At 43.6% G+C, this 19,024-nt stretch overlaps 1 protein-coding gene across 3 annotated transcripts in view; it reads right to left on the bottom strand.

Moving 5' to 3' along the window:
* NPR3 (natriuretic peptide receptor 3) overlaps nt 1-19,024 on the bottom strand; it is a 73,568-nt gene that overhangs the window by 5,423 nt on the left and 49,121 nt on the right. For all 3 annotated transcript variants that reach the window (XM_045163654.1, XM_045163653.1, XM_045163652.1), the window contains 2 exons: nt 8,449-8,584; nt 600-694 (listed from right to left, as the gene is read on the bottom strand). In XM_045163654.1, coding sequence (XP_045019589.1) covers nt 600-694; nt 8,449-8,584 — 231 coding nt within the window. The remainder of the gene's footprint in view (nt 1-599; nt 695-8,448; nt 8,585-19,024) is intronic.

Below are 19,024 nucleotides of genomic sequence, written 5' to 3' on the forward strand. Positions count from 1 at the left end.
ATCATGCAAAATTTATATAATACTTCTCCAGGTTCCATTTCATCTGGTGCTCATGACCACCATGTGAGGTCAGCAAGGGAGATATGACGATCTCCTTGTTACAGCCGAGGAAGCTGAGGCAGAGAGCTCATACCCCAGTAAGTGTTAGAGACTCATCTCTATGTCCAGGGCACCCTTTTCTTTCTAGTGATGCTATCCTCAAACTCCATCATCTTTTGACATACTAATGCATGGTCCAGTTTGTAACCACTCCCTGCCAAAAAAAATCTTTTTTTCAAATTTTAAGGGAGGAAATAAATACACAAATTCACTTTAAGTCTCTCATTCAATGACACTGTCCTGCATCTTAGGGCTGAGGTGTGATTCTCGGCCACCTGAAAGGTAGGATGTCTCCACTTAGGATAAACAAGGAACCACTTCCTAAAGCCTTCCCTGATACCCTCAGCCAGAAGGAAATCCCCTCACTTGGAAACTCCCAGTGTTCAGCTCATTTTTATTTGGAAGCTGCTTTGGGGGCAGCTGTTTGGATACCAGGACAAATACATTCCTTGGAATCTCAACAAGCAGAGGAGGCTGGGGTGGAGGTCCCATCTGCTTACCTCCTGGGTACCCGCTTCTGTGTCAGTCATGGCGATCACGGAGAAATCCCCATACCGGTCGCCGTTGGCATCTATGGACACCTGCCCAGCAATACCTAGGAGGTGAGATGCAAGGAGCTCCAGTTGGTTATTTAAAATACCTCTGTCCGCCAACAAAAACAAGAAAATGAATTGACAGGATTTTTTAAACAAACTCATGCCACAGGGAATCTCATCAGACTCGGAGCATTTTTGTTGGCATTTAGAAAGACATTGTAATTTCATCTGTGTCTGCATTCCTAAATTCTTAACATTTCTCCATTTAAAAATGAAAAGAAAAAGAAACAAATGACCTTTTTTGGGGAATATGTTAAAGAAAAAAAAAAAAGGCTAAGGCTAATCCTGAAAGCAGTATGCTTATCCCAGAGTTTTGTAATTTTTTTTTTAAATGCAGAGTAAGAAGCAGAGTTGTAGCACGTTCGGAGACTTGTCATGGGTTCATGTTATCACTGGACAAACATTACAAAGGAAAACCTGTTCCAGGGCCAGGATTCAGTGAATGTGCTTCCGTGTGGGCTCCTTGAACGCACAGGAGAGCAGAGGGCCTGCTTCACAGGTCACGTGAGCCGAGAAACAAAGAAGAGCTAGTTTATCCCACTTGTGTTCATGCATCCATCCTTTGAGGGGCTTTATCTTTGTTTTCCAGTTAAATTGAGATGTAATCGACGTATCTCACTGTGTAAGTTTCAAGAGTCCAGCATAAAGGTTTGACAAAAATATTGTGAAATGAGTTTAGTTAACACTCATCATCTCCTATAGATACAATAAATCATTCATTGTTTATCCAGCAATTACTAGGGGCTGAATTCAATACTGCAGCAGAGGCAAAGATGAACCGGACACAATGTCTGCTCAAGAGACTGGACTAGGAATTTATCTTGTTGGCGCGGGAATCTGATCACCTGCATCTGAATCCCAGCTTTCACATTTCCTAGCTCTGTGACCTTGGGCAAGGATTTAGTTAGACCTCTGAGCCCCAGTCTCCAGAACTGGAAAAAAAAAGCAGGATAGTACCTTTCTGCCAAGAGGCTGCTGAAAAGATTAAGGGAGCTAACACAGGTAAAGTACTTGTGGGTTTCAGAGAAGTCAGTTGTTTTCTTCTTTTGTTATTACTATCGCTATGCCTGGAATCTGGGAGAGGACCTAGGATGGTGTCCACACCATTCAGGGGACGGGCTGGAACATCTAGCTGGAGACTCGCAGAGGACCCAGTAGAAGAGCAGACCTTTAGTAGACATGTTGGTGAAGCCTCTGATTTGGACAAGCAGCCAGCAGGGTGTGGGAGTGTTCTAGGCAGAAGGGCAGCCTTGCGAGTATTTACAAAGGCACAAAAGCTGAAAGGAATCAAGGGGACAGAGGGGCTTGGGGGGAGGTGGCTCATGTGTATGGAAGGGAACAGTGAGCTGTAAACCTCAAGCAGGGAGGCCAGAGCCTGGAGGGCCCGGAGTGCCACACAAAGGGTTAGGCTTGCTTAGGCTAGCAATGGTGGCTTACAGAAGCTAATCAATAAAAGCGAACATGTATATATCATCAGCTGATATTCATTATGTCTATATTGTCATTTTCCTTAACTAAGTAAGAGAATATATGTGTCAGCCACATCCTAAGTATTTGTTTTCTTTCATTTTAAACTGTGGCAGAGTTCAGTAGAGTTCTTAATTGGGGTCTCTATTGATTTGGTTCTCACCGGAAATAAAATGAATGTCTGGGAAAAGGAGTCCCAAGGGAAAGTTCCATCCTCTAGTGTGGTTTGGAGAGAGCAAGTATTTGGGTTTGCTCTCCTCTGGGTTGTGGTTTGAAGGCCCTCTGATTTTTCCAGACTTTGGTCTACTTTGCCGGAAACAGAATGGAGCTACTATTCATCCTAATTTGTTGGGTTTTTTTTTTTGTCTTCTTAATAGAGACTGCTTACAGAGGATACACGTATCTCAAGCTGGCTTATTCTTGACAGTCTATACAACTTTTAAGTAATGAATGTCACTGAAAAATAAATACAGATGTATCTCCAAACATACTGGCTGTCCAAAACCATATGCTGTTCTGTTTGGAGGTGTTTATGATGGTGTGTTCTGCTAAGTGTTTTGCAGAGTATTTTATAAGACAAGGTGGCCCTAGTAATCCAAGACCTCATTACGCTTTAAGCTATTACAGTTCTGCCAAGAAATGGGGTGTGAACCCTCAGGGTGGCCAATTAGCAAGTGAGACTTCACCTGAGAGTATTCTACATAAGGTGAGAGCGTCAGGCTGACAGCAGAATTTTCCTGTACATAAGTAATTAGACTTCCTACCCTCCTTTCTACTGGCCTGCAGTGGAGCTCAGGGTTTGAGCCACAGTCCTATTTACCGTGTCACCCTGACCTCTCCCACAGTGAGGAAATTCAGCTTCTTCCCAGGCCATTTATTGAAAGTCTTGAGAGTCGGTCATAAGTTTCACGGTAATAAAATCCAAATTTGTCAAATAACATCCAGAGTATTTTTCCCTTGACAACTTAGTGGTCACTTACAGTGACTATTAAAATTTTAATTGTTTTTAATTTTAGAACAGTTAGGGATTTTTTATAGTTCTTTGGGTGTTTACCCTCAGGTTGATCATTGTTTAGCAAATAGAACGAGCTCCCCAAACAATTCAAGGTCAACACTTAGCTTGGCTTCAGTTATCTTTACATTGGACAGATGAGATTCTAAGTTTGGACTGAACTATACAGCTGATTATTCTGGGACTCATTTAGTATTGCCTGTGTAGACCCAGCTCTAGAAAGGAAGCCTCAGATTGGCCCACAGGAAAATTTAGTCCATGCCCTTTATGCAAAACTGAGTTCCAGCCATCATGGGCACCTGCCCTTCCCTTAACAACCTCCCTTGGAAGACCAAGAGCAAATGACCACACCATGCAGAGAGGAACAGCTAGGAATGGGATGTGGCCTACCAAGGTTGTATCCACACATGCCAGCTCTCAGGGCATGGGACACAATTTCTGGGAAATTTGATTCTGTCCTAATATGACCCTTGACTGATCCCATTTGACTTCAGCTCCTCAACTAAAGCTGTCAGAGGTCAAGCAAGACAACCCTGAAGGGTTATTTGATTTGTTCACATCCCACAATCTGTTCAAAGTTAAAGCAGATGCCACTCTGGGTTAGAGTAAGATGTGGCATCTACTAAAACTAGCAAGGAGAAATGAAATCCACCAACTGTCACCAGAGCTGCTGCCCAGACAATTCTCGCTGGAACCTGACCCTCTGTACCATCTTACCCTTTCTAATGACCAAGCACAAGGTGAGGCAGTAGAGGAGAGGAGAGTCCTAAGTGAGAAACACAGTATGTGCCCCGAATCTAATCTTGGTAAGGCAGATAGGCACAGCCCCAGTACATTCAAGGGCTCAAATTGTTGGCATGATGCAGAACTGAAAGGGCCTTTGTCAGTCATCAGCTGATCCAACCCCTCCTGGTACAGGTGACCAAGGAGAAAATGAAAGGACTGAGGTGACAGTCAGTGGCTAGGATGCTGGTTTTCTGACCTGGTTAGTGACCTGTATGTCAGTGGTCCTCAGATGATATCCATCGGCATTGCTGTTGTTCAGTTGCTAGGTCATGTCCTACTCTTTGTGACCCCATGAACTGCAGCACACCAGGCTTCCCTGGTGTGTCCTTCACTATCTCCCTGAGTTTGCTCAAACTCATGTCCATTGAGTCAGTGATGCTATCCAACCATCTTATTCTCTGTCACCCTCCTCTCCTCTTGCCATCAGTCTTTCCCAGCATCGGGATCTTTTCCAATAAGTTGGCTCTTCACATCAGGTGGCCAAAGTATTGGAGCTTCAGCATCAGTCCTTCCAATGAATATTCAGGGTTGATTTCCTTTAGGATTGACTGGTTTGATCTCCGTGCTGTCCAAGGGACTCTCAAGAGTCTTCTCCAGCACCACAATTTGAAAGCATCAATTATTCAGTGCTCAGCCTTCTTTGTGGTCCAACTCTCACATCTGTACATACCCTACAGTTTATTTTCCACCCAGATCCCAGAGGGCTCCCTTTTAAAGACTCAAGATAGATCCTGTTTCCCTTGACACCCTCTGGTGGCTTCCATCTCATTCAAGGTCCTCAATGTAGCTTCCAGGCCCACAGAGTCTGGTCCTACTTCACACTGTCTCTGGCTCACTTCACAATGCAACTCCCATACTGCTTTAGCCACACAGGCCCACAGGCTCTTCCCAGGGCATTCGCCACTGTTCCCCAGCTACACTCAGGGTCTCTGTGTTTGCTGCTGCCTCTAGACTATTCTCTCCTAAATAGCTGTGTCATATATCTCAGTACCCTGAGGTCTGTACCCAACTGCCACTTATCAGAGAGAACTTCGATGAACTCTATTTAAATTAGTAGCCCTACTATATCCCTCCCATAACTTTCTATCTCCCTTAACTTGATTCACTTTCCAGCCCCTGAAGTGGTGTATTCATTCCACAGAAGCTCAGCTTACTGCAAGGAACATCTTTAATTTACTGCCGAGTTATCAGCCCCTTAACCCAGTGCTTACTCCTTGGAAGAAAAGTTATGACCAACCTAGATAGCATATTCAAAAGCAGAGACATTACTTGGCCAACAAAGGTCCATCTAGTCAAGGCTATGGTTTCTCCAGTGGTCATGTATGGATGTGAGAGTTGGACTGTGAAGAAAGCTGAGCACCAAAGAATTGATGCTTTTGAACTGTGGTGTTGGAGAAGACTCTTGAGAGTCCCTTGAATTGCAAGGAGATCCAACCAGTCCATCCTAAAGGAGATCAGCCCTGGGATTTCTTTGGAAGGAATGATGCTAAGGCTGAAACTCCAGTACTTTGACCACCTCATGCGAAAAGTTGACTCATTGGAAAAGAGTCTAATGCTGGGAGGATTGGGGGCAGGAGGAGAAGGGGACGACAGAGGATGAGATGGCTGGATGGCATCACTGATTCAATGGATGTGAGTCTGAGTGAACTCCGGGAGTTGGTGATGGACAGGGAGGCCTGGCATGCTGTGGTTCATAGGGTTGCAAAGAGTCGGACATGACTGAGCGACTGAACTGAACTGAACTGAACTAACCCAGTGCCTGGCACATAGGAAGTGCTCAAGAATACCTGATGAATGAATGAATGAGTGAGTGAATATGAAGTTGATGTCCCCAGGGCTCCAGCAACTGGGTGTTCTAATATTGAGTCTCATCCTCATTTTTGACTGATGGCAGGTCGGGAAGCAACAGTTAGAAATGGACATGGAACAACAGACTGGTTCCAAATAGGAAAAGGGGTACTTCAAGGCTGTATATTGTCACCCTGCTTATTTAACTTATATGCAGAGTACATCATGAGAAACACTGGGCTGGATGAAGCACAAGCTAGAATCAAGATTTCCGGGAGAAATATGCCTCACATATGCAGATGACACCACCCTTATGGCAGAAAGTTAAGAAGAACTAAAGAGCCTCTTGATGAAAGTGAAAGAGGTGAGTAAAAAAGTTGGCTTAAAGCTCAACATTCAGAAAACTAAGATCATGGCATCTGGTCCCATCACTTCATGGAAAATAGATGGGAAAACAGTGGAAATAGTGGCTGACTTTATTTTTGGGGGCTCCCAAATCACTGCAGATGGTGATTGCAGCCATGAAATTAAAAGAGGCTTCCTCCTTGGAAGGAAAGTTATGACCAACCTAGATAGAACATTAAAAAGCAGAGACATTACTTTGTCAACAAAGGTCCTTCTAGTCAAGGCTATGGTTTCTCCAGTAGTCATGTATGGATGTGAGAGTTGGACTATAAAGAAAGCTGAGCACCGAGGAATTGATGCTTTTGAACTGTGGTGTTGGAGAAGACTCTTGAGAGTCCCTTGGACTGCAAGGAGATCGAACCAGTCCATCCTAAAGGAAATCAGTCCTTTGTGTTCATTGGAAGGACTGATGTTGAAGCTGAAACTCCAATATTTTGGCCACCTGATGCAAAGAGCTGACTCATTTGAAAAGACCCTGATGCTGGGGAAGATTGAAGGCAGGAGGAGAAGGGGACGACAGAGGATGAGATGGCTGGATGGCATCACTGACTCAGTGGACGTGAGTTTGGGTAAACTCCGGGAGTTGGTGATGGACAGGGAGGCCTGGCATGCTGCGGTTCATAGGGTCGCAAAGAGTCGGACACGACTGAGCGACTGAACTGAACTGAACTAAACTGATGTGAGAGGAAACTAGTATTTTATACACCATTAGCAAGAATATGGACTAGCAGACCTTTCTGGAAGCTCTTTGGCAATATCTAATGTACTTTGCCTTTTTATACAGTTCATGGGATTCTCACAGCAAGTATACTTTAGTGGTTTGCCATTCCCTCCTCCAGGAGAAGGGGACAACAGAGGCTGAGATGGTTGGATGGCATCACCAATTCAATGGACATGAACTTGGGCAAACTCTGGGTGATGGTGAGGGACAGGGAACCCTGGCATGCTGCAGTCCCTGGGGTCACAAAGAGTTGGACACAACTTAGTGACAGAACAACAATGCACTTTAAAAGGCACCAATATAATTTTGGATCCAGATAGGCCATGACTAAGAATGTTCCCTGTTGGGTGTACTCACAGAAATTCATCAAGATGTGTAACCTCATGATAGCATTTTGCATAATAGCAAAAACTAGACAACTGAAGTGTCCATCAATAGGAGACTGGGTAAAGAAATCCTTGTACAGCCAAACAATGGAAAAATGTGGAACCATCATTTTAAAATGTGCTGAATTTATGAGCGCTCATATGGAAAATTCTTCTGCTTGACATACAAGTGAAAAAGCTAAGATGAGGAATGGCATTCCTAGTATGACCCTTTTGTGTAAATTTTTTAGATAAGATATACAAATGCATATGTGCTGGCAGGAGGCACAGAATATTTTTAGGCTGAATCATAGGAAATTTTTAATAGCCATTACATTGGGGAGAGGGGACTAGGGTGGAAAGGAAAACTTTCACTTTTCATTTTGTACATTTTTGTAGTGTTTAACTTTCCAGCCAAGAATAGTCTCACTCTTGTACAATTTTTAAATGTCAATTAAATTGCTTGAGTGAGGAGATGACATGCCAGTTCTTATAATTCCTCTGTTCCTAAGAAAGCAACAACCAGTATTCACCATTTCAAAAATTGAAAGGAGAGAGCTCAACTGGACCTGCTCATCATCTCAAACCTCCAGATGTTTGGAACAGAGGAAAGTGTATCTGGGATAATTTCTTCTAAAACTGATCACAGAACTCTTCACAAACTGATTGCTGTGAATGAGGCTTATGCCAAGTTTAAAGAAGCCTAGGGAAAAAAATAAAATAAAGAAGCCTAGGGGCTTCCCAGGTGACACAAGTGGTAAAGAGGTAAAGAACGCACCCACCAATGCGGGAGACACAAGAGACTGGGGTTCGATCCCTGGGTCAGGAAGATCTCCTGGAGAAGGGCATGGCAACCCACTTCAGTAGTCTTGCCTGGAAAATCCCATGGACAGTGGAGCCGGATGGGCTACAGTCCAGGGGTTGCAAAGAGTCAGACATGACCGAAGTGACTTAGCAAAGAATTGTTGCCGTCAGGAGACAAGGTGCTTCCTATTTCAGTGGGACTCCTTCAAAACACTTTCATAAGCTTTATCTCATTTAATTTTCACAAGCCTGTGAAGTAGGTTGATCATGATTTATTATCCTTTTATAGCTGGGAAAACTAAGATACTAGCAAGGTCCCATAGTTGTAAGAGAGAAAAACAGAACCAGGGAAAAAGCAACTTGATTGGCAGCAGAACGCTGTGAGCTTGTAGACTGAATCCTTACCTTCAAATGTTCGGTTCCAAGTCTGCTGGATAATTTTCCCTCCATCCTTCTTACTGTAACCAGCTCTGAGTACTTCACGTAAAGCCAGGACGTAGAGGAGGATGGCATCGTGGAATCCTTCAACAAACATGTTCACCTGGAAAGGAAAGCCCAGGTGGGTGAGCCCAGACACCACATGACTCACGTTCAGGAATAATGTGAGAGAATCCAAATGGTTAACAGGTTAGGCTCGAAGCACATGGCAATGGCAGAAGTGTGCAGAAGAGCAACTAACAAAGAAAAGGCTACAGTTTTCCTGGCACTGGCTCATGTCGGGAAAACCCTTTCCTCATTTGAGAATTTGGAGAAAAGACAAGATATTACCGAAGTTAAGGAAAATGTACCTGTGGGCCAGGTTAAGTATTCCAGGTGCGATCGGCCTTTGCCTACAGATACCTCTGAACACGTGCCCTCTACTCCCACGTCTGCTCTCTACCTGAAGCCATCTCCCCATTGAGGTCTTCTCCACCCTCACCAACCCCTGTGCTTTCCATGCTCTGAATATGGAGCAGAACTGAAGGGACAGTAGGGATCCATTCATTCATATTCAAATACTACCACCTGCCTAGTTGAGGAGCACAGATGCCCAAGTGTGCAAAGAGGAGTGGGTGTGGCTATCCCCTCTCTGTCCTCTCTTCTATCAGCATCAGCATCTCAGTTTCTCTCTCCAATTTGTATTCTGAGTAGTTCCAGTGCATCTGAGTCCTCCCTACTTCCGGTCCCTGCCAAGCTCCAAGGACAAGAGCAGAAACAGGCCATTGGTTTATCTTGGTTGAGTCCTGGCTCAAGTAAGATAGCCTTTGCACTCAGCAACGTACAACTTCGTGTGAAATTGGAGAAGTCACTTAATCTTTCTGAGCCTGTTTCCTTCTATAAGCACCGTTTGGCAAGTTCTGATACCACATTTAAACCCATTAATGTTCACTGAAGATGAAATAAGCATATACAATCTTGAAACACTTAAGAGTTACAGATTCTGTAAAAGAGTACCCCCAGATTCCAGCCTTCTTATTTCAGAAGAGTGTGTCAAGAACGCAGTTCCATGCAGCAGGGTGAATTGGGTATCCCACAGACAACCACAGGGAAGCCCTGTGAGGGACATTCCTGCCCCATCCCTAGGAAAAAAACCCAGAGGAGGAGAGCCACCTGGTTCAAATACACGAACATTCACAGAAGACATAGCTCAATGTCTAGTTCTTCTCAGCCTCATCCCACTCTGAAGGACTAAGTCCTATATGCATCACAGAAGCAAATATTTCAGAACTGCCAAAGCCGAGTGCTGCTGCTGACAGGCAGGCTAGAATAATGCTTACACAGCCTGGGTTCATACCCAGCTCTGCCACTTCCTGGCTATTTCTGCACCATTCTGGGTCTCAGTTTTCCCCATCTGGAAAATGAGGAAGATAGCCATAGCTATCTCAAGGGGTTGTTGTCATTTTAAATGAATTAGCAGATATAAAATCTGCAAACGTCAGCACTCACTGTTACCTTTTGTTCTTATCGTTTGGAGACAGAGAATTATAAACCTAAGGATCTTGCTAAGGCTTCTAATTCCTAATAGCAGTGTTCAGAAAATAAGTGATCTACTTACTGTTACAGCATATCTTACTGACCCACTTTCATGGAAACTAAGACTCCCTGTTCATGCTTTCATATACCAAACAGGGATCTTCCATGATGTCTCATCCTTAATTCCACCCAAGTATGATGAGTGCAGCTGGTCAGTTTTACTGACCCCCTGGGAGAGGCAGAGGTCAGACTAGTAGAGTTTACAGGAGAGCCATCACTTAGCCGCTACACCCAAAGTTTAATCCAAGCCTTGACAGGTTACCTGATCTCTTTAATCTTCAATTTCCTTATCGATTAAATGAGAGTTTAGTATCAATTTATCTCCTAGAGCTCTTCTGGGGATTAATGAACAAGTGTGTGTAAAACATCTACAACAGTTCTTGGGACTGTGAAAGAAAATGGCAGACATTGACTTTATTGCTTAGCCATCTAGTTAAAGTCTCAGGGTCATTATTTTTTAAGGCAAAGCAGAATGGTGTAGAAATAACACCTACTAGTCAAAGATAATTTTCTGCTGATTTGGCTAGACTAATTCAATTTTCCAAAGGAATGAAATTTTCACTTAGCCCATGAAGTCATCATGACTTGAGAAAGTATGTATGCTAATGAGTTCATGAGTGGACTTGAGCTGCATGATTTAATCCTCAAGCTACAATAAAAAATATTTTTTCAAAAGATCTATCTTCTCTTTGATAATTATATAAAAATCACCCAGCTATAGCAGGAAGAATCACAGATGGTGGGATATGGTGAATATAAGGTGCTTTTAAAAAGCTCTGATCTAATCGACTCCTTACTTTGAGGACCTAAAGAGCATCACTCTCTCTCAACCGTCTAGAATTCTGGAAGCTTTCCATCTATATTCCTTGTTCTGGGAGCCTAAGACAGCCTCCACACAGACTATAAAGTTTCCGCTGCTAGACATCACCTGTCCACTTCTCTCTCTCCTTCTTCTCAAAATCCTAATCCAGAGGCCACCATGCTGCCACTGGCCATCCAAAGCACCAGAATGGGAAGAACAATGATTTGACTGAAAAACGTGAACTTGGATTACCTCCGTCCTAACAGGTTTAAGGGCTTCCGTGGTGGCTCAGACAGTAAAGAATCTGCCTGCCATGTGAGAGACCTGGGTTCGATCCCTGCGTTGGGAAGATCCCCTGGAAAAGGGAGTGGCAACCCACTCCAGTATTCTTGCCTGGAGAACTCCATGGACAGAGGAGCCTGGCGAGCTACAGTCCATGGGGTCACAAAGAGTCGGATACAACTGAGCAACTAATATACACAAACACACACACACATACACACACACACAGGTTTAATGGTAGAAAAGAATAGACAGGCTCTGAACACATGTCTGAAAACTCATTTTATCTCGATTTGCAAATGAATCACAAAATTTACTTTCTTTCCTCGCCAAGTAGCTGAGTGTCTCCCTCTCCTGCCAAAATTAGCAGGAGAGCTGCTGGCCCCCAGTGAGGTTCGCTCACACCCCCACCCACTGCGGGGGAGGGTTCATCACACCTACCTCATAGGACCTCAAGCCAGAAGCAAAGCCCCAGAGACCATCCCTTCTTAAGGAGAAACATTCTCACATCCACACGTGTTTTTTAATGGGAGGAAAGCCCGTTAGCACATTATAGACACTGTAAATTGGAAGTGCAAATTTTTGTAGAAAGTGAGGGAGAAAAATAAATCCAGAGTATTAAGTTGCCTTTGGAACTCTTTCCACTGGACTTTCAGGCTGAAAGGCTTTGTAAGTTTATCTGATCTACCCCCTGCTTCTGGTCAGAACAACACCCAAACCTCAAAATCCTGACTGACAGAGCATGCTGTCATTACCAACAGAAGAAAATAGGATTCCCTCTTCTGACTGACCTGTTCTTGTATTAAGCCTCATTTCTAGCCAGGGCTTCCCTGGTTACTCAGACAGTAAAGAATCAGCCTGCAATGTGGGAGACCCAGGTTTGATCCCTGGGTCAGGAAGATCCTCTGGAGAAGGAAACAGCTACCCACTCCAGTATTCTTGCCTGGAGAATCCGATGGACAGAGGAGTCTAGCATGCTACAGTCCGTGGGGTTGCAAAGAGTCAGACACAACTGTGCGATTAACACACTTTCACTTTCCAGCAAGAAAGAAGCCTTCACTAAATTTGTAAATGTAGCCATTCCCCTGCTGGACACCAAATGGAGTTAAGAGAACCATACAGTCCATGATCCCTAGGAGTCTACAGTCTCCCTACACAGCACCACCATTCCCCATGGGTGCAGAGGTGGATTCCACACAAGGCAGCTGTGAAGTTAACCCCCAAGAGGGACCAGCTCCAGGGTAATAATGATTTGCTTTTATCGTTCAAATAAGATGATCATCATTCACCATCTTTCATTCATTCTGGGGAATTTGCCAGAACAAGGAAGCATGCTCTCCCTTCATTTCATCTCAATTCTTTTGATTTTATCCTCTGGAGGTGGGCTATTCCATGCAAAAGAAAGCCATTTTTTGCCTTTGACTTTTCTTTCTGATAGTACCTGTTAGCCATGTCTGTCTGCTAATGTGGTTTCTTTTTAAATCTCCATCACGGGGAAGGCAGAATAGAAATCTAGTTCTTTTTCAAAGTGGACTTACAGGTATAGAGAACAAACTAGTGGTTACCAGTGGGGAGAAAAAAGGGAAGGAGAAGTAATATAGAGGATTAAGCAGTACAAACTATCAGATATGGAATCAGCTACAAGGGTATACTGTACAACATGGGGGATATAGCCAATATTTTATAATAACTACAAATGAATGAAAGTTTTAAAAATCATGAACCATTATATTGATACCAGTAACTCATATAACATTGTACATCAGCGATACTTCAATTTAAAAAAAAGAGGCAGAGTTATTTTTTAACTGAGCATAAACAGTTGCCATTTCTAACATGGCTCCTATAACTGTGGGTAGAGTCTTTTCTCATTTCTTTTTGGGGAGACAAATTCATAGGTGAATTCCTCAGTGGCTGTGTTCCAAACAAGTCAGCAGAGAACGCTACATGCCTCAGCTGTTCTGTAAAGTGAGAATGAATAGGCTGGCAGTATCTGGCTCCCAGGGCTGTCTAGACATCCAAGAAAGCCTATAAAGCTCTCAGATGGAGGCAACTGGGAGAAACCTACCAAAGCTGAGTACAGGGTGAGGCTGTCCCAGGGCTTGGCTAGTGGAATCCACATGAACTCAAGTATTCATCAGGTGAATCTACCTTCCTCACCACAAATCAATGGTTCCCAGCGCAAATGAGGAAAGTGGAGGGTGCTGGGCAGCATTTTTCAAGTCTTTCAAAAAAAAGGTGACCTTTAACCTCTCCTTTAGTCAAAGAGGTGATCAGGGACAAAGACCTTTTTTTAATACTTTTTTAAACTATTTTTAACTGAAGGATAATTGCTTTACAATATTGTGTTGGTTTCTGCCATATATCAACATGAATCAGCCATAGGGATACCTATGTCCTGGTGTTGAAGAAAATTCTTGAGAGTCCCTTGGACTGCAAGGAGATCAAACCAGTCAATCCTAAAGGAAATCAGTCCTGAATATTCATTGGAAGGACTAATGCTGAAGCTGAAACTCCAATACTTTGGCCACCTGATGCGATGAACCAACTAATTGGAAAAGACCCTGATGCTGAGAAAGATTGAAGGCAGAAGGAGAAAGGGACGACAGAGGATGAGATGGTTGGATGGCATCACCAATTCAGATACAGGTTTGAGCAAGCTCTGGGAATTGGTGATGGAAAGGGAAGCCTGGCGTGCTGCAGTCCACGGGGTCACAAAGACTTGGACATGACTGAGCAACTGAACTGAACTGATACCTATGTCCCCTACCTCTTGAATCTCCCTCTCACCTCCCACATCCCATACCTCTAGGCTGTCACAGAGCGTCGGTTTGAGTTCCCTGCATCAAACAGCAAATTCCCACTGGCTAACTATTTTACATATGGTAATGTATATGTTTCCATGCTACTCTCTCCATTCATCCCATCTTCTTCTTCCCTCCCCTGATCTCATGTCCATAAGTCTGTTCTCTATGTCTGCATCTCCATGGCTGCCCTGCAAATAGGTTCATCGGTACCATCTTTCTAGACTCCATATATATGTGTTAAAATATGCTATTTGTTTTCTCTTTCTGAGTTACTTCACTCTGTATAATAGGCTCTAAGTTCATCCACCTCATTAGCACCGACTCAGATGTGTTCCTTTTTATGGCTGAGTAATACTCCACTGTGTATATATACAACCGCTTCTGTATCCATTCATCAGGGACAGGGACATTGTGATGGCAGGTAAATAAGAGGAGACATGGCCCAGGACCTGCTTCTCCCTATCAGAGCAAGAACAATGGCAGCTTCATCTGGAATGATGAGAAACAAGACCCTGAAGATGAACCATGTCCTGCCCTCCTAGGCCACTGGATGAGAAAAAATTGGCCCAGGCATGCTGCATGGGGAGGTCAAAGGTTAAAAGATATTAGGCATTTGATGAACACTACACACGTGACCTCCATACAAGAAACATATAGATACTATCTATTTTTATGCAATTTTCTTTGAATCATAAAATTAAAAATCTACAATATAGTGTAACAATAAATCAAGTGATATCACAAATTCTTCAACATCAAAAGAGGAGTTCTCACTCTTACTGGCAGATACCCCCAACATCTGCTCTTTTCTATTGGGCCTGCCTTCAGGGAATTCATACTTGGTCACTTGCTGTCTGATTTTAGCCTTGAGGAAACTGAAGCTGAAAACCTTCCTCCCTATCCTAGTGAACTCTGAAGAACACTATCCTTGTGCAAAGGGCAAATGGCTTTCTAACCGTCAGACAGCAGATTCAGGAGGGAGCCGGGGTCCAGCCCTATGCTTGGCCAAAGAACCACCATATCCCCTGGCAGACTTGTTTGGGATGGAAGTGGGCCCTAAGTTGATAAATGACTGTCTCCATCCCAGGCTCAGCTCTGGCCCCCAAAGTAATGCCCAAGACTGGTAAATTAACTCGGATCAGCTAGCCTAAAGTGTGGCTGATGCCTGCAAATATAAGCAGATTTTTTTTCCTCTTTCTCATTACCTAAGACAAAATGGATCATTAAACAACAGCAGCCCTGAGGAGATCATTAAGTCTGGTTCTGACCCCTCATGCATTTTCCACACCACCGCAACTGGCTGTCCCTCTAATGAAGAGAACAGCAGTGCAAACTGCCCGCAGGTATCACAGTGCTTGCAGATCATATCCGTCCACCAACCCCAGCCAGGAGAGCCACCTGAGAAACGAAGTGGAGGAAAACTGGACTCCTGGAACTGGAACTGGACTCCTGGGATTAGTGGGTGTGGAGCACAAGCACAAGAATGACTTTTTAAAATTCTCCCATGGCTCACGCAGGGAATTCAGTCATCTGATATGTGTGCCCTTTGAACGTTTCACACACACATGTCATATAAGGATGCTTCTCCTCACCCATCACTCTTAAAGGCTTAGTTGAGAAATGCACATTCCTAATGACATAATCGTCCCTGGCTTTCAGGTGATCAAGTGAGCAATGTCTGTCCTTGGCCTGGATGTCCCACCCGTGTTCGACCATCTGTGCCTCCGGAAAGCTTGGGGACCCGACCTCCACACACTGCTCTGGTCACTCAGTGGCCTCACTTTCCAGGCATCTGAGTTCCTCTGTCAGGCACAACATCAAGATGGGCGAACACACACACCCCACCCAAGGGGGAGGGCAAGGGCAGGGAGCAGTCACCTACTGGGCAGTGAAGCAGCCCCAAGACATGAAGCAGGGTGACCAAGGCAGAAGGAGACAGAGACAAGGGAAAAAAGGAGGACAGTGTCTGGCCTCATTGTTTCTGAAAGGCCAAAATCAGAAGGACCATGTAAATTCTAACTTATCCAACTTGATGACATCCTTGACAGCTGATCCAGAGAACTTCAGATAGCTTTCCTTGAATTTCTTGAGTCACCTGGAGATGTGACTAGAAGAAAGAGATGAGCAAAAATCCAGGCTTCATATAGACAGATCGCTCAATCTTGTCTGACTCTTTGCAGCCCCATGGACTGTAGCCCACCAAGCTCCTCTGTCCATGGGATTCTCCAGGCAAAAATACTGGAGTGGGTTGCCATTTCCTACTCCAGAGAATCTTCTCCACCCAGGGATCCAACCCACATCTCTTATGTATCCTGCATTGGCAGGCAGGTTCTTTACCACTAGCACCACCTTTTTGATTCTGTCTTGTATCTTAAAATGAAACCTCTCCTGTTTATTCAAGCAACGTGTGGTGAGGATTGAGCTAAGATCCGGAAGCCCAGCTTCTAGTTTAAGCAGCACTGATTTATTCACTCACTGTGAACAGTCAACAGCTTGATTTTGTTCAATTCTTAATTCAGGGTTTCCAACCTGGATTCCATAGAGCAGCAGCATTCCTTAAAATGTTAACAGATGCTTCCAGAAATAGCACTATCATGGTTAAACAAGTTCACAAAATGCCAGATTGAACAAAGTCAAACAGTGCTCTTTACCTCCAGGTTATAGCTATGATATTGAACATCTCCTATATTCTAGGAGCTGAACTTAGTAGAATTTAAATTCTACTGTGTTTAGGATCTTCCCTGATGGCTCAGCGGTGACGAATCTGCCTGCAATGCAGGAGACACAAGTTCAATCCCTGAGTTGGGAAGATGCCCTGGAAGAGGAAATGGAAACCCACTCCAGTATTATTGCCTGGAAAATCCCATGGACAAGGAGCCTGGCGGGCTACAGTTCATAGAGTCACGAGGAGTCAGACATGACTGAAGCTACTGAGCATGACAACAGCACGTGTTTAGCCCTTACGAGACTTTTGTGAATGGACACTGTTATTACCCTGTGATAGAGACTCTAACATCCTAAACAGAAAGAAGAGATCTTGGTCAGTGGATGGGGTCTAAAGTCCAGAAAATGTTGAGTGGGCAAGTTCTTAAGTAAGGGTCCAAACCAAGTCTTGCCTAGTTAAGACATCTATCCAACTGGCACATATGTTCAGCCAGCTCATACTTGAAAACAGCTCTGTGCTCTAGTTTCTGTTTCTAACTGGCCAATAGCTGCAGAGCTCTCCAAGTAGAGTAGATTGAGTAGATTAGAAAGACCAACAAGGGTCTATAGGAGAGAAGATGAACAATGTATTGCAAGATGAGGGAGGGACAGAACCACGTCTAGAGATGGAATGAGAGGGCAGAAGATGGAAGAAGAAAAGAAGAGAGGGGACATGAGGAAACATGCTAATTGTTAAGCAAACGTTTAAACCAGCAGCTCAGATCAAGTGAATCAGGATTTCTGACTCAGCTAAAGTTGCTCTTGCCCAGCTGTGAATAAAAAGGCCTATTAATAAGCCTATCAGGGTATACATGGGTGTACATGGGTATACATGTATGGGTATACATCTGAAGGAACTAAAATCAGTATCTGGAAGAGATAATTGCACTCTACGTTCACTGCAGCATTATTCACAATGGCCAAGATATGGAAACAGCTGTGTCCATTGGCAGATAAATGATTAAAGAAAATGTGTATGACAGAGAAAGACAGACAGATAGATGATAGGCAGAATTCAATCATATGGAAATCCTGCCATTGGGGTCAATATGGATACATTTGGAGAGCACTAGGTGAAGTAAAATAACCATACAGAGAAAGAGGGAATACTAAATGATCTCATGTGTGTGGAATTTAAAAAGGTGAAATTCACAGAAAAAGAGAGTTAAATGGTGGTTGCCAGTGACTGGCAAGTGGGAGAAATGGGGAGGTGTTGGTAAAAGGGTACAAACTTTAAGTGATAGGATGAGTAAGTTCCGGGGATTTAATGCACAGCATGGTAACTATAGTTAACAGTACTGTATTGTAGACATGTAATTTACTAAGAGAGTAAATCTTAAAATGTTCTCACCACCAGAAAATAAAAATTGAAAAGGTAACCACTGAATATATGAGGTAACAGTTGTATTAACTAACTATTGTCATAATCACTTCACAATATGTACATATACCAAATCCTTATGCTTGTATACCTGAAACTCATTTGTCAGTTATACCTCATTAAAGGTGAGGGGAAGGAGCCAGGTTGCTTATGGAGGTAGAAACTGACTGGAAAAGGACATGGGGAAACTATGTGGTCACGCAAATCTATATCTTACTAGGAGTGGTGGTTGCACAGACATATACAAGGATCAAAGGTGATCAAGGTATACAATTAAGAGCTCTGGATTTCACTGGGTATAAATTTTATTTTAATTAAATAATAAAGAAACTAATCTTTTAGATAAAAGTTAAAATGCTTAAGACAAAATGAGGATGCCTTGGATTTGCTTCACAATTACCAGGGCCTAGAGTTCCAGAAAAACATCTATTTCTGCTTTATTGACTATGCCAAAGACTTTAACTCTGTGGATCACAATAAACTTTGGAAAATCCTGAAAGAGATGGGAATACCAGACCACCTGACCTGCCTCTTGAGAAACCTATATGCAGGTCAGGAAGCAACAGGAAGCAACTGGACATGGAACAACAGACTGGTTCCAAATATGAAAAGGAGTATGTCAAGGCTGTATATTGTCACCTTGCTTATTTAACTTATATGCAGAGTACATCATGAGAAACGCTGGGCTGGATGAAGCACAAGCTGGAATCAAGATTGCCGGGAGAAATATCAATAACCTCAGATATGCAGATGACACCACCCTTATGGCAGAAAGTGAAGAGGAACTAAAAAGCCTCTTGATGAAAGTGAAAGTGGAGAGTGAAAAAGTTGGCTTAAAGCTCAACATTCAGAAAACGAAGATCATGGCATCTGGTCCCATCAGATCAGATCAGCTTAGATCAGTCGCTCAGTAGTGTCTGACTCTTTGCGACCCCATGAATTGCAGCACGCCAGGCCTCCCTGTCCATCACCAACTCCCAGAGTTCACTTAGA

The sequence above is a fragment of the Bubalus bubalis genome, chromosome 19 (genome assembly GCF_019923935.1).
Source record: "Bubalus bubalis isolate 160015118507 breed Murrah chromosome 19, NDDB_SH_1, whole genome shotgun sequence".
NCBI classification, from domain to species: domain Eukaryota; kingdom Metazoa; phylum Chordata; class Mammalia; order Artiodactyla; family Bovidae; genus Bubalus; species Bubalus bubalis.